Below are 27,502 nucleotides of genomic sequence, written 5' to 3'. Positions count from 1 at the left end.
TGATGTCATTTCAATGAAAAAAATGCTTTAATGCACCACACTTTCCCTCCATTGGAAAGAAAAGAACAACAAACTAAATTTGCTATTCTTTGGCTATTCTCTAAAGTCCTTCCAGGGGAATGCTCATCAATTGGTTAACCTCAGTGTCCCCAAAAGTGATTGAAAAAAAGGATGCTAATTTTGACTGGATACCTTTGTGGGGAAAAAAAGTTATGAAGGCTTAAGCATGAAGTGCCCAAAACATAAAAAAGAGGTCAGCACTGGTGGTGGGTGGGAGGGGGAATGGGTTGGGTGGAGGGGGTGCTGGGGAGCCTCAGTAGCCATGGGGGTAATAGACTGCTGCCACTGGCTAGGTTTATCAACTAGGACGCATTAAGCATTTGTTACAAGAGTTTAATCTATGGTCATTTTATGCATTTTTAAATGACCCAGAATGTTGTATAATGTTCCATGTATTGCTTCCAGCACCGTGGAAGGTTTTGCGGCAAACATTTTCTTGGGGGTGGAGTTGGTTAATCGGCATGGTGAGTTATAAGGATATTAACTCAACAAATAATTGAAGAGAATGAAGGTCAGAGATGGGTACCAAACACTTGATTTTGGTGTGAATTAGAAACCAGAATAAGAATAACCTGACAAATTCCACGTGATTGCTTAAGAGAATAATGGTGTCCCTACCCACTGAAAATATTTTAGTAGCTAGTAGAGAGGTGACGCACATGTACCACGCCATCAATTCAACATAAAAATGGTAAAGGTAATATCTGAGAACGAAAGGAAGCAAATTTGACAACTGACAGTTAAAATGTAATTAATCCAGGCAAGAAATCGTATGATCTTAAAGTCTCTGAAGATCTTGCTGACTTGGGCCAGGCGCTTGCAGATTCCACCTCTCAGCTCAAAATGAAGTGTCCATCAAAGACAAGTATTGCTGGCCACCAAGGCATCATGGTGGCCTTAGAGATCAAGCTTTGTTTCTAGGCCGTCTTCCCTGATCCGCCAGATCTGATGAGGCTGGACATCCAGGCTGGCAGATTGTGTTGGCGGCGGATACGTTTATTGCTACTAGGGATGACTGGGCCGCAGGACTGAAGGGAGGGTTCGCTTAAGGGCTGTGGTGATCCTGCTGGTGTGGGCGAGCACCCATGGGGATGGATCCACTTCCCACAAGTGGGTAGCTGCTAACAGCTTATGGGGAACAACATTTGGGAACAGAATTGGTTATGTAATTCCCACTAACTTGTATTGAAGTCAATGGAGTTTACGCAAGAAAAAGCTAAAATGAAGGAATTTTGGCTTAAAAAAATCAAGAGTCTTGTGCCTAAGTCAGGAGTTTTGGCATGTCCCATCTGACATTACTTGTCAGGTAAGGTGTGTAATCCTTAAACTAGATTACCTCACAGAGGAAGCTAACACAGGACATAAAATAACCCTGGCAGGATCAGAGCCACACACATTAGCCGTACAGATTAGGATTTGGGAAAGAGCAGTGTCTTCAATTTCCTATGAAAGATCAACTGATCAAGAATGGGCTGAGGGCTGGCTAGTAAACTGGTCTGAAGATTTTCAGCCCTCATCAGTCCCTCTTATAGATCTCCAGAAGTTTGGGTCCTTTACGTTACTACTTACTGCTGAACATTCAGCAGCTTTTTTCCCATGTCACAGTCTACATTTAGAAGGGTTAATAACTTTCTTTTATCCTTTAATTACGTCTTGCATAGAGCCAGCTTTTGCTGGCTCGCCAGCCTTGTGTAATCACAAAAATTAACATAGTTACCGTTCTGGCTCAAACATGCAAAACAATTTTTTTTTTACCAGGTATGGTTACTAATGCTCACACACATCATAAGTTGCCCTGCCTCCCACATTATGTTCCTGATAGATTTTTTCTTTGTTCCTGTACTGTTGGCAAATTGGTGTTTTGAACATGGCAGCATGACTTATGACGTATGTATCAATAGCCATATCTGTCGAATTTCATTTGTTTTGCTACCAACTGACCACGGGCCGGCAACCACAGCTGTGCTCAACCTTTGGCAATGCTCAGCGCGGTTTGGCCAGGCAGCCTGGCCTGAGGCCGCTATGGTCCTCAAACCCTTGTGTCACAAGACCTGGTCTGTGGCCAAACAGCCATGGATGGGGTTGACCCAAAGAGACTGCCTTCTGGTCTTGCTTTTTTCCACGTGTTGGCTACAATAATTCTGTTTTAAACCCAACCACAAATCCGGGGTTAGTGTCATGCCTGAGTAGTTAGAATACCGGGCAAGCTTTCCTGACCCAGACTACCCCTTTTAAAGATTTGTGGTTCTGGGTGCAGACTCATAAATAGCAATATAGAATGCATGCGTCAGAGAAGCCTGTCCTGGGTCCATAGTATACATGGAAGAAGGTTAACCTTTAAGATTTGCAGATCAATAAACTTCAGAACAGCGAAATCTATGACTCATTTACATTTGTTTTATTAAACTTAAGGGGGGGGGTGCGTCTGAGGTTCCCCTGATGGAGCATACATTTTAGTAAAGCTTTTAGTGACCCAGATGTCAGCAGAAGCAGACATTTTAACGTCACGCACATCAACTGCTAATGTTTTCATTTTGTTGGTGGTGACAATGTGCCTAGCTTGTTGAGTAACATGTTAGTAATCTAATCTAGAGTCTAGTTTAAAATCTGTATCAAAACAAGTTTGCTAATTTAACATTTATTGTGTGATTTGTTAGTCAAGTAGAAATGAAAGAAATGCTCTTCTCTGTCATATTTACAACATTGTGCTGACAAAGCTTCCCCTTTTAAAGAGAAATGAACTGTTTCAATAATGAAAATGAACATTTGTGAGTTTATAGATTTATATTTTACATGCTCTGCTTCATCGCAATGAATAACCTGTAATGCATTTGAAGTTCTTATGTTAGATTAACAAGACCTGCAGAACTCGTGTAAAAGTCGTTGCAATTATTTTTTCTTATAACATGAAGCTTTCTTTCCTTGAAGACGCTTCTCTCTTCGCACCTTTTCTGGTGACGCATGCTGCTGATCCGATGCTCTGCTGATGAAGAACCCCTGAACGCTGTTCCTTTGGAGAGGTATAGAGTCTCGACTGAATGCCATTGGCCCTCAACATGGCCCCTTTTTCTAGAATAGATTTCATAATCTGACACTCACTCTTTTCTATTTTTCTAGTGAGGATTCTGTAGCCCAAGATATATTTTTCTAAATTATTTTTGCCTTCTTTTGCATTTTGCCCACATGTTTGCCCTTTCCCACACATGCATTTCCTAATTTGGTTAGCTGTAGGAACAACCTGTGCTCAGACGAAAATTGTTTACTCTGCTCAACTGAATTTGATGAATGTTGATAAAATCTGACCTAAGATTCATATCTGTCTCACAGATTATAACATTAATGATATATATCATTATTCTTGAATGCTTAATTGTGTTAAAGCTAATTATATTGCATTTATTTCACCACTTTGGGCAGCCTATGGTGATTATGCCAAACGGGAACCGCCAGAATACCGCTGCGCGGTCAAAAGACCGCCGCGGTTATTCTGAGTTTCCCGCTGGGCGGGCGGGCGACCGCCAGAAGGCCGCCCGCCCGCCCAGCGGGAAACCCCTTCCCACGAGGAAGCCGGCTCCGAATGGAGCCGGCGGAGTGGGAAGGGTGCGACGGGTGCAGTAGCACCCGTCACGATTTTCAGTGTCTGCTATGCAGACACTGAAAATCTTAGTGGGGCCCTCTTAGGGGGCCCCTGCAGTGCCCATGCCAGTGGCATGGGCACTGCAGGGGCCCCCAGGGGCCCCGCGACACCCGTTACCGCCAGCCAGGTTCTGGCGGTCAAGACCGCCAGAGCCAGGCTGGCGGTAAGGGGGTCGGAATCCCCATGGTGGCGCTACCTGCAGCACCGCCATGGAGGATTCCCCAGGGCAGCGGGAAACCGGCAGGACACCGCCGGTTTTCCGTTTCTGACCGCGGCTGTACCGCCGCGGACAGAATGCCCATGGGAGCACCGCCAGCCTGTTGGCGGTGCTCCCGCGGTCGTTGGCCCTGTCGGTCCATGACTGCCAGGGTCAGAATGACCCCCTATGTCTTTTCAATTTGGTTTGCGAACTGGCTTCATGAAACTAAGGTTGTGGTTGTAAAATGAAGCTTTGAAAGTTTATTCAGATTAAGTTTTCCTTCTGTGGCCACATTGGTCATGGTGTCTAAATTGTTGACTGCAGTATTGATGTGAAATTTGGTTTTATGGTTCACAACACTCCTTACTGGATCAAAAGGTCTATTGACCTCAGTGATGCATTTGACTCCTGCGAAGGATGAAAACGCCCTTGCACACCCCTCCACTCTGACCTGGCATTCAGGGTGCACTCACCCCCCCCCCCCCTTATGTGGCCTCGATTTTCTTTAAGGTTGTGGGGACCAGTCCCTGCATCCTGACATTGGCTGGTGCAAGATACAACAATTTTGTTGCAGCAGCCAATCAGATCAGTCATGTGTGCCATTTCTAGTCATGAACTTGGTATTTGCAAGGAGAAAAGAGTCCCTTCTGCAATTGGATTCCTTTGTTTTTTTATGAATTGCTGGAGTCACACATGATCCACGAATTCCAAATGGCAAGATTTAGAAAAGTGTTAACCCATTAAAGCCCATGCCAACTTTTTTTTTTTTTTTATCAAACAACTTCTATCTCAAAAACTACTGAATGGGTTCATACTAAACCAACAAAAGTACACTTTCTGTCTCAAGTTCCATACTCATTTTGTTGCAATTTTGATGTAAATCAGATCACCAATTTGGGCTTTCTGTAGGAGGTCAAATGGGGAAAACATTTTTTTTCAAAAATTCCCTTTAATGTTTCTCCCCTCTACACAAAGCACCTTATAAATTAGATTTCCAGACCTTAATTGACTCTGCCAAGTGATTACCAAATTTGTTTCATATCTGTCCACAGGGTCAAACATAAGCATCAAAAAAAAACCTTTCTAAGGCAAATATACCTTAAACATAACTACACAGTGGCTATCTATCGCAATTGTGGAATATTACATGTGTGTGTTACAAGTTTGGTACTTTTATTGAACAAAATGCAGCAGTATGAAAAACCATATTTCACAGAAAACCACGAAATATGGGAAAAGGTTTATAGTTGCCTGTGAAATTTGGATTCCGTGATAATGACCGCACTCACAAGCCATTCTGCGATTAGGACTGTCAGGGCTGCTAGGATTATGAGACAGGAAGGATAAAATTGTGCTGCACATTCTCTGTCAGTATTATTTTCATCCATTTGAGATGCAAATGCATTTGTTGATTGTATCTGCAAATTGTATGAGCCGAAAGCATTAAATCCATAATTATTCAGAAAACAACGCTGCCACAGAATTGCCTGAATCGACTCATCTCTGCCTTTGTCCTCTGTTTTATTAATTTTTTTTTCAAAAACATGAACAAAGCTTAAACATTCTAATTCCCATCAGTGCCCATTGTTAGCTGCTCTTTGAAGGAGACAGCCTTTTTAGCCAATTGCCCCATAGCAAACATGTCATATAAAAAATACATAATGAACACTGTAAGAAATCGGTTTGTTATTTAAGGTGTGTGACAGCCTACCTCAAGGAATAATCACAACCCTTGTCAGGGAGAACCCTCAAAGTCACAGAGCAGACAGGCTTACCTTAAGGCAATGTGTGAAGTACTAATGATGTCAAAACGCAAACAAGAAAAATACAAAATTGAATTGTACAGTAAAATATAATACACAAAAATGACAATCCGAAATGGGAAACTGGAGATGTGATTTTTTAAAGGCTAGATGGAAAATCGCACCAAAACGCCAATGATAGTCCATGGTCAGGGTAGGCCAGGACCTAGTCACAATTTGATATTGACTGCAGTGCAGTGCAAGCCAGGTCCACCAACTAGGTTCATCCTGTTCAATTATCTTCACCTTCCAATAGTCCTAAGTCGACAATCCACGACAGGTGTCCACTTCTAAAGTCTTCAGGATCTCAGAGGAGGCACTTAGAGACTCAGAGTGTTAGGCAGAGGCAACAGCAGTTGCCCACTGCTCAGCTGTGTATTTCCAGGAAAAGGCCTCTTGCGGCTTGTTGTCTCCATGTAACCACATATGAGGTCAGCCAACTGACCTTTGGGATGGATCCTCAAGTCACAGACGAGAGGTCCAGAAAGTGTTCTGCAGTGGGTGACTGGAGGTGCCACTTTTTGGCCTATTGGATGGCAATGGCGTTTTGGCATGCACTAACCAATGGGGGTAAACGTTTCCTGGGGTAATTCTACCCTTTTGTAGAAGTTCCTTTTTACCTTATTGCAAGCAGTCCCAAAATGCCATGTGTCAGGGCATTTTCAAGATGGCGAAAGTCTTCTGCTACACTAAACTTGGACTCTGAGGGGTGGGGGTCTGTGGGAAGTGGACTGTGGTAATCTTGGTGAACTCCCACATCTAGTTTGAGGCAGGCTCTGTACCCACAACAAACCCAGAGACACAAGTCTGGTAGGTCCTCCAGCAAACCAACAGTGGTTACACAGGAATTGCCTTGGTATCCTGTTCTCTCCCAAATGAGTGTGCGCCAAGTGCTACATGATTCCCAACAGACCTATCAAGCAGGATTTGGCATGGTAGTGTCAAAAGGGATGCCCATTGCCCCCACCCTGCACATTCTGTGGACTTCAGAGTCATCTTTGCCCATTCAGGTCGGCCTAATGTTTAGTTCTGGGAGGCATTTCATATATTTTTCACACCTGATTGTTCAGCCAGGTAAATGATAATGTTCCAAAATTTACTTTCCTCAATATATATTAAAAGTCTGACTTCACCATTGAATTGGATTTTCAAAACTATTAAAAATAAAGATTGAATAATGTTTCTACCTAGTCCTATTCCTGAGATACAGTATTAGTATTTTAATCTGTACTCTGGTTTTCTACTAGGACAGCTAAGTCTACCTCAGTTAAAGTAGCAATTAAAGCTTTTTCACTGTAGGGAAACGATAAGATTAACTTATAAATATCATGCACCTTACTTTGTGGGCTATGAGGTTTGCATAGGGGTGACGTACTTATATATAAGAGGGAGAATTTTACCTGTCACAAGGGGTTTATTGTGACTGCTCATAGTGCACCATTACAGCCAGGCTATGGTAATATGGCCCTGTATTGCCACATTGATGTTCTAGTAACATGTAAAAACCACTCGGCCTTCAGCCGCGGTTTAGATATCAATATTTGACCATATTATACAGTTACCGCATATGTTAGGGTTCTTCACACTGGGGGGCGGGCCTCCCCATTGGGGCCTCAAGTAATCTCAGTGGGGTGGGGCACCAGGCTCTGGCCAAAAGAAGCATTAAACAGATAACAGTGCTTTGTTTTAAGCAGAAAAAAACATTTAACACAATTTTAAAAAGGTAAAAGAACTTAACTGCAATGTTTAAACATGTCTAGACATATTTAAACATTGCAACTTAATAGAATAATTGTGAAAAATTCTGAAGGGGGCCAGATTATTATTGCTCAGCATAAAAAAGTTTGAAAGCCACTGGCTTATGTATATTTTCAAGCTTTCTCCCTCCATATATGTACACACATACATACTTAGAGGGGCTACAGAATCTGCTCACTGTACAGCCTTTTCACAGGCAACAAGTTGCGTAAAGCTCTCGATAGTATCTACTAGGGTGTCCAGCTCTCGTTAATGAAGAAAGACACTCTCTCCTGAATGTGAGGTCAGTGGAACAGAGGGTTAAAATTGATTAGGATATCAACCTGCTATTCCTGAAAGGGTATATCCATATTGAAGGGACACTATTAGTCAACGTCTAAGACAATGATATGAAAGGTATATCCATTTGAAAGGGAGAGCTCTTTTTTCGAGTGAGGAATGATGTGATGGGATGTTCCTCAAGGTAGGCGTTCCGGATCTCCTGATGAAGCGGACCAGTGAATATTGATTAGATCTGGTTATAGCACATGATGGATTCCATGTATAATTAATTAAGGGGTATAGTACAAAGTCTTTTTTGGTCCATGAGATATTCAGAGCTGGGAAACAGTTTGTACAAAATTTGCTCTAATTCCTTTGTTGGATATACCATTTGTTTCAAAATAAATTTTTAAACCTTTTTTATGTGTTTTATTCTTTTTGCACATGCCACAAATCTCCGAAGGGAGTTCTGGAATTCTTCACTGAAAAGTTTGTTTTCAGGTTCACTCAGTCTTTTTGGATTTGAGTCTTGGAATAAAGACCCCAAATTGCTGTAAATATTCTTACATTTCTTCCACGTGTTCCCTACATATTGAGCATTTTAACCCATACAGATGAGTCTGTCAAAATATTTATTACGACTCAGAAATGCCTCTAACCATAGCTTTTGAAAGGCAACAATTCTTTCTTACTTGAGGGTGCAAAAGCACTCCTGAATGCTGTCCTTCTGCAAAGAATTGGGGGCACCATTTCCCCAACTGTTGCTGTGATAAGCAGTTCCTGAGAAAAGCAGAGAGGGTAGAAAAACTAAAAAAAAAACGGAATTCAAACAGTGCTCCAGTGAAGAAATGTTTGGATGTTTCTAAGACAAACATTTAAATTAGGTCTTCCAAACACTGAAATGGAGCTCCCTTGTTTCTTTGGATTTTAGTCTTGTCGCATGAGGGTAGCCGGTTCTTCACAACACTTGGGGTGGGGGTGATTTTACTACATCACTATATATCACAGATCTTTGTGCAAATACATAAAGGGTCAAGCAGCCAGTTTGGGCAGATCTGAACTATTTGCAAACCCGGAGTATCTGTCATCTAAGGACATTTATTGCAATTGTTCAGCCTTTTCAGAATGTGGGAGGCTTTGCTGAGAAAATAATGAAATTAATGTCATTGGTTCGCTCTTATGTCTGTACTTTATTTAGACTGAGCAGCAAATGGCAACTTTAAAAATCTTTTTTTTTCATAACTCTGAGAATGCTGCCATGTTTCTGTTTTTTGTTTCCCAGGACTCGGTCTCTGCGGAAGATTGTTTTATGCATGTGTAGCGATATAGACACGGGTATTTACGGTTTGGTTGTATAGAACTGTTGAATGTTGTGATAATCACACTGTATTGCTGTCCTGTGGTTTGAGGATATATATTAATCACTGAATAAATCTATTTATGCCATAGCAGAAGAAACATTCATTCACATTTAGACTACATTGCCAAGGCCAAATTCCACACTTTACACAAAGAATCAGTTCACTTAATTTTTCTGGAGTGTGATTTTACCTTGATGCACAAATTTATGTCCTGTTTTTGCTTAATAGATTTAGTAAAAGAAATACATGTGCAAACCTGCCTTGGTAGAAAACACATATGCAGATTTATGGTGTATAATGCACTAAAGATATCTTTGGGATGGGCATCATGACTCACTCAAGGCTTCGCTGCTCATGATTCATGGCCCGCCCCACACCCGCCAGTGGTAGGAAATTGCATGTTACACTCTGCACATGAGGATATACACGATTTATGATGACGCCTCCTTCTATGTGGCCTTGGAAGTATTTTAAACTGGAAAATGGCCATTTTCCATGGCTAACCTCTCAGATTCCCGCCCTCCACTCTTACCGATCTCTTCGGTTGCTCTGGCTTCCAATAAGGAAAACATGTGAATTAGTCATTTCCACTTGGCAACTGCTAAACCAATTAATTTCTCTCAAATGTTTTGGCACAGGGGTATTTAGAATTGCAAAAAGATTGAATTTTAGACATCAAGGCCAATAAAAAATGTATTCGGGAAGCAGCTCGTGGAGGCACCGTAGAAGCTTGTTATGTTTGTATCACAGTGTACACGCAACATTTGGCACAACTTCCTACTTTCAAATGCAAATGGGGTATTTTGGATACCAAACCACAGGGCTGCTTTCCCCCGCCAGGGACTTCCAAACTAAAGAACATTTGGTTGTAGTTCAGGTGTCCCCATCCTTTTGTGTAATAAAATCCACTCAAGTTTAATGAAAATCATCCCAGGCTGATACTGTTCGTGATGTAATAGTGACCACATCGGGCAAGATTACATGAGTGGCCTCCCCATGCAAGATTACCAGCAGTGATCATCTCAGTGCATCAGGCAAGATTGCCAGTAGTAATATAACAAGCATTTTCAATGCAACGGGTCTCGCATTTGTTCGAGTTAGAGCTATTAGCGTTGTAAAGCAAAAAAAAAACGCAGCGCGACCGCGCTGCGTGGAAAATAAACAGATAAAGTAGTCCGGACTCCAGGCTGAAAACATCGAGCCTCGTATGTTTTTGGTACTTTACTGGTGCTTTGTAGATGGGCTAAACACCGGAAAAGGCATGACGTATGCATGCCTTTCACAAATGAAAGCAAGCGGATTTTAAAAAGCAAGCCCACAAACCAATGTAACTGACTGACGTGGCATTGGTGTGGTTTCAAGCCCAAAGAGAGACTACGGAATGGACGGAGCACTTTGTGCTCGCCCATAAAAAGGCCTTTTCCATTTGGAGTACATTCACCTGGGTAATACATGACAACCATAGCTACAATGCCCCTAGCACTAAGGTAATACATAGCTGCCAAGTATCCCAGGTCCATGCGTGATGGGCTACTCCACTCCAGTTTTTTGCTTAGAATTCTGGGACTTATAGTTCCATTTTATAATGGAAGAAACAAGACTGCAAGCCCTCGAATTGAAAGAAAACACCTGGACTGGGGCAGCACAGCATGCATGGACCTGAGAAACTTGGCAGGGCTGGTAATACCACATGATTTATCACTCAAATGTATGCTTTAAATGTATTTTAGAAATCCATTGTTCTCCGAACATCAGTTTATGATTTCAGAAAATCCATTGTTCGCAAAACATCTGTTTATAAACTCAGAAAATACACGTTTGCATCTCAAAAATGCACGTTTTCAATTTTGTGATAACATATATTAATTCAAACCAACAAAAGTTTATAGTTAAGTAGTATGGGCTTGTAGGAGGCTGGCCTGGCTTGTAGTTGGTACCAGAGGTACTTACACCTTGTGCCAGGTCCAGTTATCCCTTATTAGTGTAGAAGAGGTGTTTCTAGCAGCTAAGGCTGATAGAAGGTAGCTATGGCAAAGCAGCTTAGGCTGAACTAGGAGACATGTAAAGCTCCTACTATACCACTGGTGTCATATGCACAATATCATAAGAAAACACAATACACAGATATAATAAAAGGTACTTTATTTTTATGACATTATTCCAAAAGGATCTCAGTGAGTACCCTCAGTATGAGGATGAGAAATATACACAAGATATATGTACACAATACCAAAATTATGCAGTAATAGAAAAAGGAAGTAATGCAAGCAGTGTAAAGTTACAATAGATTGCAATAGGAGCACATAGGTATAGGGGCAACACAAACCATATACTCCAAAAGGGGAATGCGAACCACAAATGGACCCCAAACCTATGTGAGCTAGTAGAGGGTCGCTGGGACTGTAAGAAAACAGTGAGGGTTAGAAAAATAGCCCACCCCAAGACCCTGTAAGGTAGGTGTAAAGTGCACCTACAACCCCCATAGAGCACAGAAGTCGTGATAGGGGGATTCTGCAAGGAAAACCAACACCAGCAATGCAACAACAGTGGATTTCTGGACCTGAGTACCTGTAAGACAAGGGGACCAAGTCCAAGAGTCGCGACAGTGTCGAGAGTGGGCAGGAGCCCAGGAAATGCCAGCTGAGGGTGCAAGGAAGCTGCCACCGGATGGAAGAAACTTGGTGTTTTGCAAGAACGAAGAGGACAAGGAACTTCCCCTTTGGAGGATGGATGTCCCACGTCGTGAAGAAGCTTGCAGAGGTGTTCCCACGCAGAAAGACCGCAAACAAGCCTTGCTAGCTGCAAGGGTCGCGGTTAGGGTTTTTGGATGCTGCTGTGGCCCAGGAGGGACCAGGATGTCGCCACTTGGATGAGGAGACAGAGGGGGCGCCCAGCAAGTCAGGGAGCCCTCACAGAAGCAGGCAGCACCCGCAGAAGTACCGGAACAGGCACTTGGAAGAGGAGTAAACCGGAGTCCACGTGAAGTCACAAAAGGGAGTCCCACGACGCCGGAGGACAACTCAGAAGGTTGTGCACTGCAGGTTAGAGTGTCGGGGACCCAGGCTTGGCTGTGCACGAAGGAAATCCTGGAAGAGTGCACAGGAGCCGGAGCAGCTGCAAATCACACGGTACCTAGCAATGCAGTCTAGCGTGGGGAGGTAAGGACTTACCTCCACCAAACTTGGACTGAAGAGTCACTGGACTGTGGGAGTCACTTGGACAGAGTTGCTGAGTTCCAGGGAGCATGCTCGTCGTGCTGAGAGGGGACCGGTGATGCAGTCTTTTGTTGCCTGCGGTTGCAGGGGGAAGATTCCGTCGACCCACTGGAGATTTCTTCAGAGCTCCTGGTGCAGAAAGGAGGCAGGCTACCCCCAGAGCATGCACCACCTGGAAACAGTCGAGAAAGCCGGCAGGATGAAGCGATACAAGGTTGCTAGTAGTCGTCTGGCTACTTTGTTGCGGTTTTGCAGGCGTCCTGAGCAGTCAGCGGTCGATCCTTTGGCAGAAGGTGAAGCGGGAGATGCAAAGGAACTCTGGTGAGCTCTTGCATTCGTTATCTAAAGAATTCCCCAAAGCAGAGTCCCTAAATAGCCAGAAAAGGAGGTTTGGCTACCTAGGAAGGAGGATTGGCTACTAAGAGAGGTAAGAGCCTATCAGAAGGAGTCTCTGATGTCACCTGCTGGCCCTGGCCACTCAGAGCAGTCCAGTGTGCCAGCACACCTCTGAATCCAAGATGGCAGAGGTCTGGGGCACACTGGAGGAGCTCTGGGCACCTCCCCAGAGAGGTGCAGGTCAGGGGAGTGGTCACTCCCCTTTCCTTTGTCCAGTTTCGCGCCAGAGCAGGGCTGGGGGATCCCTGAACCGGTGTAGACTGGCTTATGCAGAGATGGGTACCATCTGTGCCCATCAAAGCATTTCCAGAGGCTGGGGGAGGCTACTCCTCCCCAGCCCTGACACCTATTTCCAAAGGGAGAGGGTGTAACACCCTCTCTCAGAGGAAGTCCTTTGTTCTGCCTTCCTGGGCCAGGCCTGCCTGGACCCCAGGAGGGCAGAAACCTGTCTGAGGGGTTGGCAGCAGCAGCAGCTGCAGTGAAAACCCCGGAAAGGCAGTTTGGCAGTACCCGGGTTCTGTGCTAGAGACCTGGGGGATCACAGAATTGTCCCCCCCAATGCCAGAATTGAATTGGGGTGACAATTCCATGATCTTAGACATATTACATGTCCATGTTCGGAGTTACCATTGTGACGCTGTACATAGGTAGTGACCTATGTACAGTGAACGCGTGTAATGGTGTCCCCGCACTCACAAAGTCCAGGGAATTTGCCCTGAACGATGTGGGGGCACCTTGGCTAGTGCCAGGGTGCTCTCACACTAAGTAACTTTGCACCCAACCTTCACCAGGTGAAGGTTAGACATATAGGTGACTTATAAGTTACTTGAGTGCAGTGGTAAATGGCTGTGAAATAACGGGGACGTTATTTCACTCGGGCTGCCCTGGCAGGCCTGTGTAAGAATGGTCAGATCTCCCTATGGGTGGCAAAAGAAATGCTACAGCCCATAGGGATCACCTGGAACCCCAATACCCTGGGTACCTCAGTACCATATACTAGGGAATTATAAGTGTGTTCCAGTATGCCAATGTGAATTAGTGAAATTGGTCACTAGCCTGTTAGTGACAATTTGGAAAGCAGAGAGAGCATAACCACTAGGTTCTGGTTAGCAGAGCCTCAGTGAGACAGTTAGGCATCACACAGGGAACACATACATATAGGCCACAACCTTACTGGGGTCCTGGCTAGCAGGGTCCCAGTGACACATAACAAACATACTGACAACATAGGGTTTTCACTATGAGCACTGGGCCCTGGCTAGCAGGATCCCTGTGAGACAGTGAAAACACCCTGACATACACTCACAAACAGGCCAAACGTGGGGGTAACAAGGCTAGAAAGAGGCTACTTTCTCACAGGGCTGCACCCAGGAGAGGTACCAGTAGCTGCTGAGCTTCTTGTTGGAGATATAGGGCCTGATTATGACCTTGGCGGACGGGATACTCCATCACAAATGTTCACTAGGATAGGATATAATGGAACTTGTAATACAGCGGATGGGATAGTCCCAACGTCTGCTATAGTCCAAAACCCGCACCTTGGTCAAATACTAACTGGGTTACCACATACTGGACACAGAGAGAGACTACATCAGCACATTTTGAGATGCTCAAATTATCAGCAGTGCAAACTTCCGTTTTAACCATCACGAGATCCCAAAACTGCCCTTTTGCTGCTACTTGCTTGGAAGCTCTAGTATCTTTTATTTAAGCTACATTGATGGGTTTTAAAGACCTTTCAAATGGGTGAGTATCGGTTGAAATCACTGGAAAATGGTGCAAAAGGGCCAACTTGACATGATGGTTAAAATACTTTACAGATGGATTGGGGTTCTCTCCAAGGGCACCCGCTCGAGTGGGAGATAATATATTTTATAAAACTGTTTTTAAAACACTCCAATTAAATTTACTTTTAATAAAGAGCAAGGACTGGGAGGTACCAATCCAGGTCACTCACAAATACAATCATGTTCATATACGGAGCAACATGCTTCTTCCCCCAGTTCCAGGTCACATGTGGTTCACTAATAATTAAGACGGACCACATAATTTATACAAGCCCAAGGTATCTCCTCCAATCTTCTACCCTACCTGGTGCTTGCGTGGACAGCCTCGGGCTTCATAAATCTGTGGTGGCAACAGCGTTCAATAATCCAGCTCTTTCCATTTTGTGAGACGGGGTATCTCTGCACACCTCCATGGTTGTGCAGTGTCTCGTTTGGTCAATACCAAACCCAGCCCCAGAAACTACTTCCCGAAGAGGTTAATACCCGTATCAAGTACGTTGAGTAGTGCTATTAGTAGGGTCAGACCTCTGATGATAACCTGGCCACCTCTTCCCAGAATCCCTGGATCACCCGCATCCCCAGAGCCTGTGGAAAAAGTCTCCCTCAGCCACCGAGCATCTCCGGCAGTTCAACGTGGAGTCCCTCCCAATCCAACACAGCCTAGACTTCGTGAACTACACCGAATGTAAATAACTGATCGGAATGAACCTTGGGTGGAAATGATATACCTATTTCTTGGGGCAAAGGAGGCATCACTGCCATTTGCCAGTCAGTGTCGTCTAATGGCCCCATCTCTTCCTTCATTGTACATCCCAGAAGTATTTTTGTACCCACCGGTATCTTTGCTTCAAGTGGGTTAAACATGGTGATGTACCCCATTGTTATAAGGGAGTCAACGCATGCCTGAGCTGCAGGTAGCGATAAAACTGTGACCAGTGAGCCCTCATTCTTCCTGTCTGTCTCCGACTACAAGGTGGAGATTTGCAAAGAGTTTCACCTCTCAAAGCCCCACAGGGCAGTTACTTGAAGAAGTTGTATCCCCACCATTGATAAGACATTTTAAAGGAGATTAGATCTATAACATTAGAATAAAGTTGTAAAAATGTAAAATATAGCTTTAAATCAATAGACTAGAGGAGTCCGGAGTTGTTCCATGTTTTTCAAACCCTAGTACATACTGCCAATTTTTCTAACTCGGCTAGGACAGCACATATTACAGTCTCTCATTGCCAAGTTCTAGTTGCTACCAGTTTCCACATGCCCAATAAAATGTTTATAGTTTCCACATACCATGCAAGAGGTATTCTCTGTTTCTACATGCCTGCTAATGGGCATAACCATTTTTTTTAAAAGTCTCAACAACAAATACCTTTAATTTCTGTATACTCAGGAGCAACTAATCTCAGTTACCAAGAAAAAGTTGAAAATACTGCCAGCTTCTACAGGCTTGGTACAAAAAAATTCACAATTTCCCAGGAGAAGTACTTCAGATTTTCACATGTCCAGTAACAGGGATTGCTAGTTTTGAGTTGCCGCAAAAACAGCATTTCCAAGTACTTGGGTACCAGGGCGAGATTCAGAGTTGCCCATGGTCCCCATTAACAGGTATATCCATTTACAAAATACCCAGTAAATGGTATTTCCAGTTTCCACATAGCCAGTTGTAGATATTGCCACTTTCTGCATAGTTACGTAGAGTTCTTGCTAGTTTCACTTTCCCCTTAAGAGGTATGATTAGTTTCGAGAAGCGTCATAGGAGTTATGCCCAGTTTTCACAGCAGCAGGATTTGTCAGTTTCATTATCCCTAATAACGTTCCCATACCCGTTGCAGCATTCCCAGTTTCCACATGCACAGTGGCAGCTAGGCCAGGGGCATATTTAAGAGCCCATGGCGTCATTTTTTTACGCTAAGGCAGAGCTAAAGTGGCTTTTCTGCTGCACCATAGTTACAAAGTGGCGCAATGCTTTGTAACCCCTTGCGCCACATTATGCTCCAGGGGGGTGTTCCGGCACTAGGAGGCCCGCAAAAATGGCACCGGAATTTAAAAGATTTCACTGCACCCTTTTTAGCGTCATTTCTAACTCCTGCTCGTAGCAAGTGTTAACATGACGCTCCCATAGTAGCCTATGGGTCTCCTTGCACTTCCTTGAACTAGTGTCAACATTTTTGACGGTAGTGTAGCAAAGCACCACAATAGCATAAAAAAATGTTGACGCTATTGTGCTAACGACCACCATGGTGTTAGGTCTGGCAGAAGGGGCGCTAGAAATTGGTGCATCATAGCTTATGCGCCCCTTTTTTTAGGTTGTGCATAGCAGCATGACATCTTGGTATCTATGTGGGCTTTTAACCACGCCCAACTCACGCCCATCACTTTCACTCGTTCATGGGCCTGCCTTTCAAAAAATCCTTTATCATCATTGGTAAATGCTTTATGTTTGACCCTCGTTCGGGCGGTTTTGTTACCAAATTGGGGACCGACCCTGTTACTTGTATAATTGCAGGTTTGCTGATACATTTGACTGTGAGCGAACTTCTTTTTCCTTTTGTGTGTCTCCTTTGCGCTCATGGCGGTCGTGGCGCTTTGAATTGGCTCGCTTATGTCAACTGTTTTACTTTTCATTTTCAATTTCAATTTATCTGGCAAGAAAAGTCCAGTTAGGAATTTACAACACTAATAGCTCTAACTCAAACAAAAGCTAATCCCATTGCATTGCAAATGTTTGTCTTAAATATGGCCCCAGTTTCCACACGACCAGTAGAGACATTACCAGTTTGCACATGCTCAAAACAGGCATTCCAATACTTAATAGGAAATGCCGTCGACGCCCACCAGCAAACAAAAATCTAAAAGATGAGGAGGACTACAAGACAGTGGAGAATGTGGGACCCAACCACTAGATGGCAGAATGATGCAAAGTATGTGAATCCAGAAAAGATTCACACTGCAAAAGTCTGAATACATCCTGATGATTTGAACATCTGACATTTAGGCTGCCACGAATCCCTATGATAGGTGCTTAATTCACTGACTGGTCTTACCAACACGCCAGTTTCTACGTGCTTAGGGAAGCACATTGCCAGTTTCCATCTGCAAAGTATATAGACATTTTCTGGTATCTGATGAAGTGCTAGTGCCCTTGTAGGTGTCTATAACAAAAATGCATTATTTTGTCAATTCCAAAAATGTATTGTAAGCACACAAGATGTAGAAAATAAGATATGGTTCGTTATAAAGACATCTGAAAACGTATGAAGCATGGAAGTATATTAGTAAATATTAAACAAGAAACGTGCTCATTGGCGAGGGTGAACACCCGGTGCTAGTAGTGGAAAAGTGGCCAGCAAGAGAGATCACACACCATACCAAGATCACAAATAGACTGTTGGTAGTTCTATTAGAGAGACGCAGTTAAAATTATTAGAAACATATATAGTCCTCTCCTTGCTGTGTATTGAATGTCTCCTACTGCTGTATTACTTTCAACGATGTTTCGACCTTAGGTGAATATCCCTGTCATCATCAGGACCTAGAAGAATTTTTCTGAACACAAAAGAGTATTGATGTTAAATAGAAAGAAAAAACAAAATCATAAGAATATTGCAGCACATACTGAATATCTGTCGGAAACTGCCCTCTTTCTTGGCATGGTACCCCCATTTTTCTACCTGTTGTCAGTGTGTTTGACTGCGTTCACTGGGATCCTGCTAACCAGGACCCCAGTGATTATGCTCCCTCTCTTCTAACTTGGTAACTGTACCTTTTCCTTCCCACAATTGGCATACTGGTCCCTCAATGTAAGTCCCTAGGATATGGTACCCAGGTAATTGGGGTACCAGGGTATCCCTATGGGCTGCAGCAGTTATTCTGCCACCCATAGGAAGCCCATGCAAAGAGTTCTGCAGCCTTACCCACACAACGGCTCAATGTTTGAGAGGATGCTATTTACATGGCTGGTCCAAATGAGACTGCTGGGTAGTCACCAGTGCTTAATTTGTTCCAGAGTTTCCAGGTGCTCTGCACCGGCACATATTTAAGGCAGTTTACCACATGATGGCGCTGTCAGTTTCTTTCTTTTTTTTTTTTTAAAAAGCAGATACATAAAATGTTTGACAATTACATATACAATAAAAAATAATAATACTAGTGTATTGGGCCATTCTTAAAGCTTTGGGTCCAAATTACAACATTTTTAGGACTTTAATGACAAGTAGGTGTTGTTGGTACTGGGATTTGACAGCACTGGCAGGGACCTGAAGAGGACAAGCAGCAACGGCCCCCTGAGAAATCCTTGGGCCCTGGCGACTATTGTTTTACAAACCAAGCACTGGTAGTCACTGGAAAGCAGAGTTGGTCTCATGCCACAAGGAATGGCAAAATGTATTATTGTCCAGGCAAGGTAATTACTTGTGAAGGAAACAACTATTTCTGATACGCTTGAATACTTAAGAGCTTTCAAATATAAGGCATGGACAGCCTGACTCTTATCAAGCATGCATACATGGAGTAGCTGGAACAGTCTAGCAGGAATTGGGGCTGGCAGGGGGAGAGGCTCAGTGCAGCATTTAGTTTAAAGACATTAAGTTTGTTTCCAGTGTGAATCTTGCACAGTTCTGGTTTTGTGCACACGTTCACATTTGCTGCTGGTGGTGGCGCATGGATGGTGAAACGCCAGCACAAGTCCAGATGCGGGTTACCACAACTTGACACGTTGGCAGTCAGCGTAAGTTGTGTGTGCAGAGTGTCTTCTACTTTTCTATTCTTTGGCACATTCACAAAATGGCGGCAGATTCTGGATGTCAGACTGTAGAGTCGCGGTCTGCTGTAGTCCTAAGGGGTAAGTTTGGCCCCCCAGGTCCTGCAGACCATGGAACTCAGATGAGGCTTGGCAGAGGGACCCAGAGAGGGGAGCTGGAAACTAGAGTGGGACGAGGACCAGAAGAATCAGGCCTGTGCGGTCTACTCATCCTCTGGTTTGGTTCCTGTGTGGGAAAGCAGCAGTTTGATCTCACTCTCCTGAGAGCCTTTCAGTAAAGGACCGGCTGGCGATCATTCCGCAACGCTGGAGCTCACTGGATTCATGCTGCACATGCAAAAAAAGACCTGCTGTGCAGAGACGTTCTAAGTCCTGGGCAAAGTGGGCTCTGGCCCCCTGGCCCCAGCCTTTCAGGGGCCCCTGATACAGCCAGCTCTGTTCTGCAGAGTCTTGCCCTAATGGCCTTGAATCATTCTTACACAGATTGTTTTAAATACTGCTTTCTTTTAATTTATTTTTGATGTGGGTGATGTCTGAGAATATTCATCCATAAAAAAGTTTTTTTAGATCAAAAGAGAACTTCATATATGGGAAATGGGAGGGTGTCACAGAGATTATCTGCAGTAATATTACTGAGCTGCTGCTGAGTTTCAATTTTGAAAACACACATCACTGTCCCTAAACATTAGATGTAATACATTTTTAATTTAAACGAGTGAGTCTGTGCACTGTCAGTGACCTGGCTAAAGAGGGCTTAAAAGAGCTGAACCTGAATCATAAATGCAAAGTTGTTCTGAGCAGGGGCCCCCAAAATACATTTGGCCCAAGGCCCCCCAATTCCTTAAGATATCACTGCTGTCGTGCGGCAGTATGATGGCGATGAACAAGGACTGACAACTGAAAACAGGATTTTTGCCTGCTGGCCCAGCGGAACACTCACCACAACATTTACGGCGGCTCGTAATTGAGCCGGCGGCAATGTTGTGGTGCGTCGGGTGTGACAGCACCCGATGCGCATTTCACTGCCCGTAATTCAGGCAGTGAAATGCGTGATGGGGCTATGCATGGGGGCCCCTGCACTGCCCGTACCAAGTGTATGGGCAGTGCAGGGGCCCCCAATCCGCCAGCCTTTGCATGGCGATGTTTACCACCATTGAAAGGCCAGTGGATGGGGACTCGTAATACCCAGGGCAGCGTGGCGGATTACAACCGTTGGGACCGCCAGGCTGCAGGCTTAAGACTTAAGGTCTTAAGACCTCCAGTCTCACAATGAGGCCCTAAATGTCTATACGTCCCACCTTTAAATGCCATGCACCTTGCTTTGTGGGCTACCGGGCATACATGGGGTGACTTAATATTTAAAATGCCATGGGTGTCTTCCATTACCAAATACTAAGGCCTTATGGGAAAGGTAAATATGAGAACTAGAAGTAAGTCAGTTTTATCAGATTTCCGGGGTCAGAGAACATGCACATGGCAACATAAGAGGTCAGACACCGCAAGGGTGGACAGTTATTCCTCTGTTTGGGACTGTGAAGATTTCCCCAAATAGATAAGGACAAAACCTCTTCAATTTGATCTGTTTTGCTCTCAGTGTGGAAGACAGTGAGTGATTAAATCCACTGGGTGTGCTTCCCATATATGTTCCATTGTACCCAAGCAGCATCCTTGTAGGAGGCATCCATCTCTTTTACAAGGGGCCTACTGTAGTCAGCTGCATGAAACACAGGGCCTCGTTCAGAGCTTTCCTGAACCTGGCAAAGATCCCTTGCCTTTTTTTGCTGCCAGGCCTGAATCAAGATCACAGAAGAACTGAGAGTGAAGTCCCTCCTGGCACAGCAAATTAAGGTGCAGCCATGACAGCACAGCTGTGTGAAGAGCTAAGGAGACAGCAGTCTGCTCAGCCTACTCATCTCTAAACAGGCTTCCCCACCATTGGGAAGAGTGCTCAGAAAGGCTAGGGCATCCTCTGCTCTTGTAAAAAATGTGGATAGTATCACCACTGGTCTCTGACACTGCACCCAAGACCAGAGGGGTCCACCATAGTTCATAGTTAACACTTCCTTTTTCAACGTTTCTAGCTTTTCCACCTTCACTGTGTTGAACAAGTGAGGTCGGGGGGAGGAAATAAAATATAAGAATTTTCTTCAACTTTGAATCTTGTCACCTTTTTACCAGCTGCTTTTGTGGTGTGTGGAATGCCAGCACTGACCTAACCCAGGGTGTATGCTGCCTGGATCTTCTTTCTGCAAACTGCATAGCCACACAACCAATGGTGGCTTGTGCTTTCAAACCAGGACCAGTTCTGTGATCAAACTGCATCCGGGACTTCACATTCTACTGATTGGGCATATAAAGAGGTCCTAGTACCCACTCTAATCAATGGAGCTCAGTTTTCTAGGCGCTGTACTTGTTGCTCGAGTCTGATCCCTAGGGACACTGCAACATTTCAGAACTCCATGTGGCCCTTTAAGATGTACTCATGTTCTTCACTTCCAGCGTCGCCAGAGATTTTCCCCTGTTTTATATTGTTCTTCAATATTTGTAGTTCTTAACCACGTCCAGAGCAACATCAAGCATTTGTCTAAGCATTAACACAGAAAGGTTACTTAGACATAAGCATATTGAGTCACAGGGTCTGGCATCTCATTTGACTTTCCCCTCTTTCTTACAAGTCATGGGTCAGGATTGGGACATTCTTTCCCATCAGTAATTCTACATTGTCCACAAGCAAATGCTGTTTGAATGGACAAATGTAGTAAGGCAAGACATTTTTGTTCCACTGTACTCTGCATTCAGGTAATGCTTTTAGTGTATGTACCAAGCCTTTAGGAGATTATTCTTCAGACGAGAGATGGAGTATTCGCAAGCTTTCAAGCCATTCAAGTTTTTTAGTATTCTGGTTAGTTTGTATTCGTGTAAACTGAGGGGGCATGGTGCGCAAAATAACGATGGATTGGGAAGTGGCTGTGAGTAATTACCAGTGGTTGATATCAATTCCACCACATTTTGTGTACTTTGATTTGTCGCCCTAAATGGGATGGGTATGACCAGACAGGAGTCCCGTACACACTGTCACTGGAACCAAACTTTACCTGGCTGATGAGCCAATAACAAGGGCAAAACCGGTTCTAGGATTCTTGTGTTCTGGTTCACGGAGGACTGGCTTAGCGGTTTGGGTTGGACTATTCCCACTGGAGCAAGGTCAAGACTGATTTGCATATAGCTGGGTCCAAACTGAAGTGACAGTGTGCAAAATACCAAAGGATTGGGATCTGGCCCAAGTAATTACCAGTGGCTGAGACTGATCCAAGCATTCCACCCATCACTTTTTGTATACCTCATTTTCACTTGGGCGCTACCAAGATCTGCCGTGATAAACCAGATTATTGCCAGGTAAGAAGAGACAGCAAGTGCAGGTTTCAAGTTCTTTCTAAGCATAACATTACGCTCTCATTTAGATACTAAAACATGCACCTGTAAAGCACATGCTTACCCCTTGGGGCATTTTGGAGGCAAATAGTTATTGTTACCCAACTCGTTGGAAGTCATTTTATTGATCTCGCTTGGATGAAAGGCTGAGTGGACCCATCAAGGTTTGATCCTAATTCCCTGGGCTACATGCATTAGTCTACTGAGCCACCTACTTTCAAGCATACCATAATTAAAATGGATTTAGAAGATAATGATGTTCTGAAATTGATAGTTTGGATATATTTGCAGAGGGTTTTTATCAGAGAAGAGTTACAAGTCCTTTTTTGCAGGCAGTCAGCTTATATTTGAACATAAAATAGGCAGTGTTGTAAAAAGTAAGGCACTCCAATCTGCAGTAAAAAGGATGTTTTTTCTTCATGTTTATCACCAAGGCCTAGTCAGGAATAATAGCTTTTTCACAGTAACCACCAGGAGGCGCCACATTAACATCCTAAAGGGAAGGGCCAAGAAGTTAGTGGCGAGGGCAAGGACGAACTAAGGTACCAAGAGTAAAAAGAATCCTGATCTCAAAATATGTATTTACAATAGAGTCAAAGGACTTACAATAGTAACAGAAGTAGGAAATTAAGTGGGAGGTAAGCAACAGATCAAACTAAACTTGGGTAAATAAACAGAGGCAAGTCAACAGCCCACCCTTCCACATGACCTGTCTTGCTTAAGAGTGAAGTAGGTCTTTATTAGGTGTCAAGCTACAGAGTCACTCCCATGCAAAGACACATACGAGTGTGAAAGTGGCTAGGATGTGTCATGGATCTAGACAACTGCTCTTACGTTGAGTAGATATTAAATTCACTAGACCTGCAGGTTTGCCGACATTTTAAAGATTTTTTTTGGCCTTTTATTATCTATGTCCATATGTCAGATCTTAAATGTCATATCAATGATATTCATATCAGAGGAGCATTTTCAAATTAGACCATGTACGGGTTAACACTGCTAAGGACAAACATAGGTCCCATACATGTCCCTTTATTTTTTCAAAAACAATTATTTATAAATATGAAGTCGGTTTTGGTCAGGGCTACTACTGCACATTTCAATATTAAAATTTGTTGGAACAAGTTTAAATCGAGGGCACCAAAAGGGTAGTAGGTTTTTGTATCAAGTGACTATATCTACCATAATCGATATGGAAATTCTCAAGATTCAAGTCCTTTATGTAGCTTTCTTTAAAAAAATGTTTACCCCCCCAAACAAAACTGCTTACCCCCACCCCCCCCCAAAAAAACTACATGTTTTAGAGGCCCAAACACATTGTAGCCTGCTCCAATGGGCCTGCCTAAAGGCTTCTTTATGGGATTTTAATAATGTGCACAATGCTAAATTAGTAAGATTTTCTTTCTGTAAGAATCTATATGCTTATAGGTTAAAATAGTGCTGATCTGTACCTTATTTAATATGAGCTCTACAATTATTTTAGTTTCACATGTAGCACTTGATGCAAGTTATTGGTAATAGCCAACATGCTCCAAGAGACTCAATTTGTCTCTCTTACCTATGGTAGTGCACATTCCACTATTGAAGTCTGCCGATGTTATAGTTATGTAGGTATCATTGAAAAGCCTTGGCCGTGCCATTTCCCTATTAAAGTTGGCACTCCTCCTTCCACTTAACAGTGGTCCCATGACATGCACATTCTTGTGGTATTTTGTGATTTGGGGAGGAAGAGAGCCTTGCACTTTGTAAACCTAAGAAGAAACAAGTGTCGTTCAAAATCCAAGATGGCTGCCAATCGCATGAAGGGGATGGAAAGCGAAAACAAAGTTAAACGTGAAAGTGTCCTCCTAGTAGGATCTGTGGAGAGACAAAATTTATTTGGACTACAATCGTGAAGAAAATATCAAGGTGCAGGCACAGAAACACAATATCAACAGGCTCGAAGATATAAGAAAGTTGAAATGTGAAGACTTTAAGATTAATCAGTCAAGCCAACTGTTCGAATGTTAGTCTTAATGATGAATCTAATGGTCCATTTTATTTTCATAAAAATTATGAGCCATTTATATCATTTTAAAAGACTTTTATTGTTAAATCTTTTTAGCCCAACCTTCAGTCAGTCCCTTATGTAATAAAAAGAACAAGTATTGATGTTTATTAGTGGATGAAAACAGAGCAAAACTACTCATCCTAAAAAGTGGCAGTGTGTTTTATATACATTTATTATTATTTTTTTGTACAAATTCAGTGTTTTACAACATGATCGAACAACATTCAAGTCAAACAATTAACTGGTTGGTTAAAAGACATTAAGGGGAAAACAAATTGTCACGTTTTAAATAGGAGCTAAAAAGCGAGAGACCAGCTCCCGAATACCCCCTCCCCTTCACGGAAAGTTCGAATCAGACACTGAAACAGGATTACTCACACAGCCTTAGACATCCGGATTACAGCTCATAGCAACAGAGAGTGAAGAGATACTAAGGTTGTAACTACTACTGGGAGTCTGGAGGCAGCACTGACGCTAGTGTTCTATGGCAGCCATTTCCAATTGGAAGTTATGTTCAGAATAAGGCAAGGGCAAATCCCAAAGCAAATCCAATTTATCCAATCAAGTCGATAAGAAAATATTTTTATTATCTACTTGAGAAATTCATTTGACTTCTCAATTAAATGCATACAAATGTTAAAATGTTTTGTATCTCTAATGAATATAAATCATTGGAAAAATATATTATTTTCAACTCAAAATAGGGTTCCACATTAATGGACATTATGGATGAAGATGCTTTATCCTATCGGTAAGGAAGGTTCCGGCACAAATGTCAGCCATCATTTATGTGGTCATTCTACTCACCAAACGATGACTGGAAAAATCTGCTGTAGGCACGGCATGACAATGTCATGGAATTTAAAGAATCAAAACTCACTTTTTAAAACAACCTTTGTTCAGTTCGTAAAACTATCACCACTTCAAATTAACACCTATCCCCAAACTGGAGAAAGAACACACTTGCGTCTGACCAGGCCAATGTTCAAAGTCATCACTGTGTCAATATACTTTATGTTCTGAGTATTGAGAGTTGATATTGCAAGGGGTAAAGCAAAGACTTTGTTATGCTTGTTGTTTTGTCCCGAGCCATAGTCTTACCTTGGGCCCAGTTGCTTACTAGTACAGATGCTAACTAAAAATTAACCTCAGAACTTCAAAGCTTAGAAGCAGGAACCTTGAGGCGATGTCTAGATCTCCAGTTTACTTACGGTGTTGTGGTAAATAGAATGTGTTAAAAATAACATAACCTTCCTAACTTTTGGTTGGCAAGCCACCACTTGTACAGATATGATCGCTTTGTGTTAAGTTTCTTGCCAGGGTAGCAATTCTTCATACCCTCCAGCACCAGAGAATTCACAAGGGGTACATTTCTGGGTTCCCCTATAGCAGACATTTTGAGGTCTTCAAAGAGACCTCATTGTTCTTACAGTGAAGGGTATTTTGACTTTCCCGAGTGAGGGTAATTTGTTTTAGTTTCTCAAGGTAGAACATTGGGTGTCCTTCAGTAATGTCAGTTTGAGGGACTCATTTGCTCTCCATCCTCCCTTCAAGATAAATGGGTTATTTTTGGCCTTTTCCCTTAACAATAAACACTTTGGATTCCTCAAAAGAGCAGCACCTCAGTCCATCCCACCCCCAGTCTTGAGCCTCAATCAAGGAGCAATTTTGGTTTCACAATTGAGAACATTTCAGACAAAACAAGGCAGCAGAAGACACCAAGGGAGAAGCTTGAGTCCCATTTTCTGAAACATTGAAGTTATGCTTTTTTGGACAAGGGGTTTGGTGGCAGAGGGAGTTGGACATCGCCGGTTAAAAAAACAGCAAGAATACAACAGACAGACATCTCCGTAGCATGCAGCAAGCGCATTCCGGCATGGACTGTGTTAAAACTCCCCTACAAACACTTTTAAAAACAAAAATGTTTTAAACACAGATGGGCTTCCAACACACAGACACAAAAAACAATAAACAAAAAACAGTCGTGATGCCCCGGTGATCCCACGAAGAAGTCCAGGCGTGGCATGTTCCACGGCAGGATGAAACGTTTCCCGCTTGGCTTCTGTGGTCTGCAGTTGTGTCCGGCTACACTTGCTTTAGTTTATTATAATATACTCATTCTCTTTACTCTTAATCATACCAGAGTTCCTGGAGAGTTCACATCTCTCTCCAACGAGAAGCCCCCATCAAACATGACGAGTCCATTCAGAGGGTTGTTGAGCTCCTGCTCGTACAGGAATTCAGTGTAATGTCTTCGGGGGAAGGGAGAGCAGGTGGAAGTGAAGGGGAAGATGCAGTTTGGGAGGGGACAGAGCAGGCGAGGTGAACAATGCAGAGAAGGGAAGGAGCAGACAAAATAATTATTAAGCAGATAAGCCAAATACTCAGATACAAACCACAAACAAAGGAAGGGCGAGGAAGAGGGGGATGGGGAAAGAGGGTTGTAGACAGGCTTGGACTGAGTGACCTGAAAGAGGCAGGGATCTCTGAGGGGCTGTCAGTCACAGTAAAGATTTTAATTCAAGCATTCTAAGTGTGGGAAGAGGAGGTCATATAGTGCACCCTTCACCTGTGGTGGCCTTTCACGTTCCATTGTCAGCACACTATCTCCTTGACGATAGCCAATCATGACTGGGGAGAAATCACAAAGTTGTGCATTGGGTTTGAATAGACTGTCAAGAGCATTCGATGTCAGGCTGGATGTGGTGCAGCATAATGTGAATTCTAAATTAAAGGATGGTGTCAACCCCAAGAGGTATGGCTGCTTTGCAGATATATAGTTCAC

The 27,502-nt window shown here is 43.3% G+C and overlaps 1 protein-coding gene and 1 long non-coding RNA gene across 5 annotated transcripts in view; one reads left to right on the top strand and one right to left on the bottom strand.

Moving 5' to 3' along the window:
• LOC138260960 (uncharacterized) overlaps window positions 1-27,502 on the top strand; it is a 112,208-nt gene that overhangs the window by 36,795 nt on the left and 47,911 nt on the right. Inside the window, exon 3 of the long non-coding RNA XR_011199035.1 lies at window positions 2,989-3,080. This is a non-coding gene — a long non-coding RNA (uncharacterized lncRNA). The remainder of the gene's footprint in view (window positions 1-2,988; window positions 3,081-27,502) is intronic.
• Window positions 24,730-27,502, bottom strand: part of CCDC120 (coiled-coil domain containing 120) — a 228,639-nt gene continuing 225,866 nt past the window's right edge. For all 4 annotated transcript variants that reach the window (XM_069209516.1, XM_069209514.1, XM_069209513.1 and 1 more), the window contains one exon: window positions 24,730-26,969. In XM_069209516.1, the coding sequence (XP_069065617.1) occupies window positions 26,852-26,969 (118 nt within the window). In that variant the 3' untranslated portion in view covers window positions 24,730-26,851. The remainder of the gene's footprint in view (window positions 26,970-27,502) is intronic.

The sequence above is a fragment of the Pleurodeles waltl genome, chromosome 10, assembly GCF_031143425.1.
Source record: "Pleurodeles waltl isolate 20211129_DDA chromosome 10, aPleWal1.hap1.20221129, whole genome shotgun sequence".
Lineage (NCBI taxonomy): Eukaryota > Metazoa > Chordata > Amphibia > Caudata > Salamandridae > Pleurodeles > Pleurodeles waltl.
This window is presented reverse-complemented; position numbering and strand designations above follow the sequence as displayed.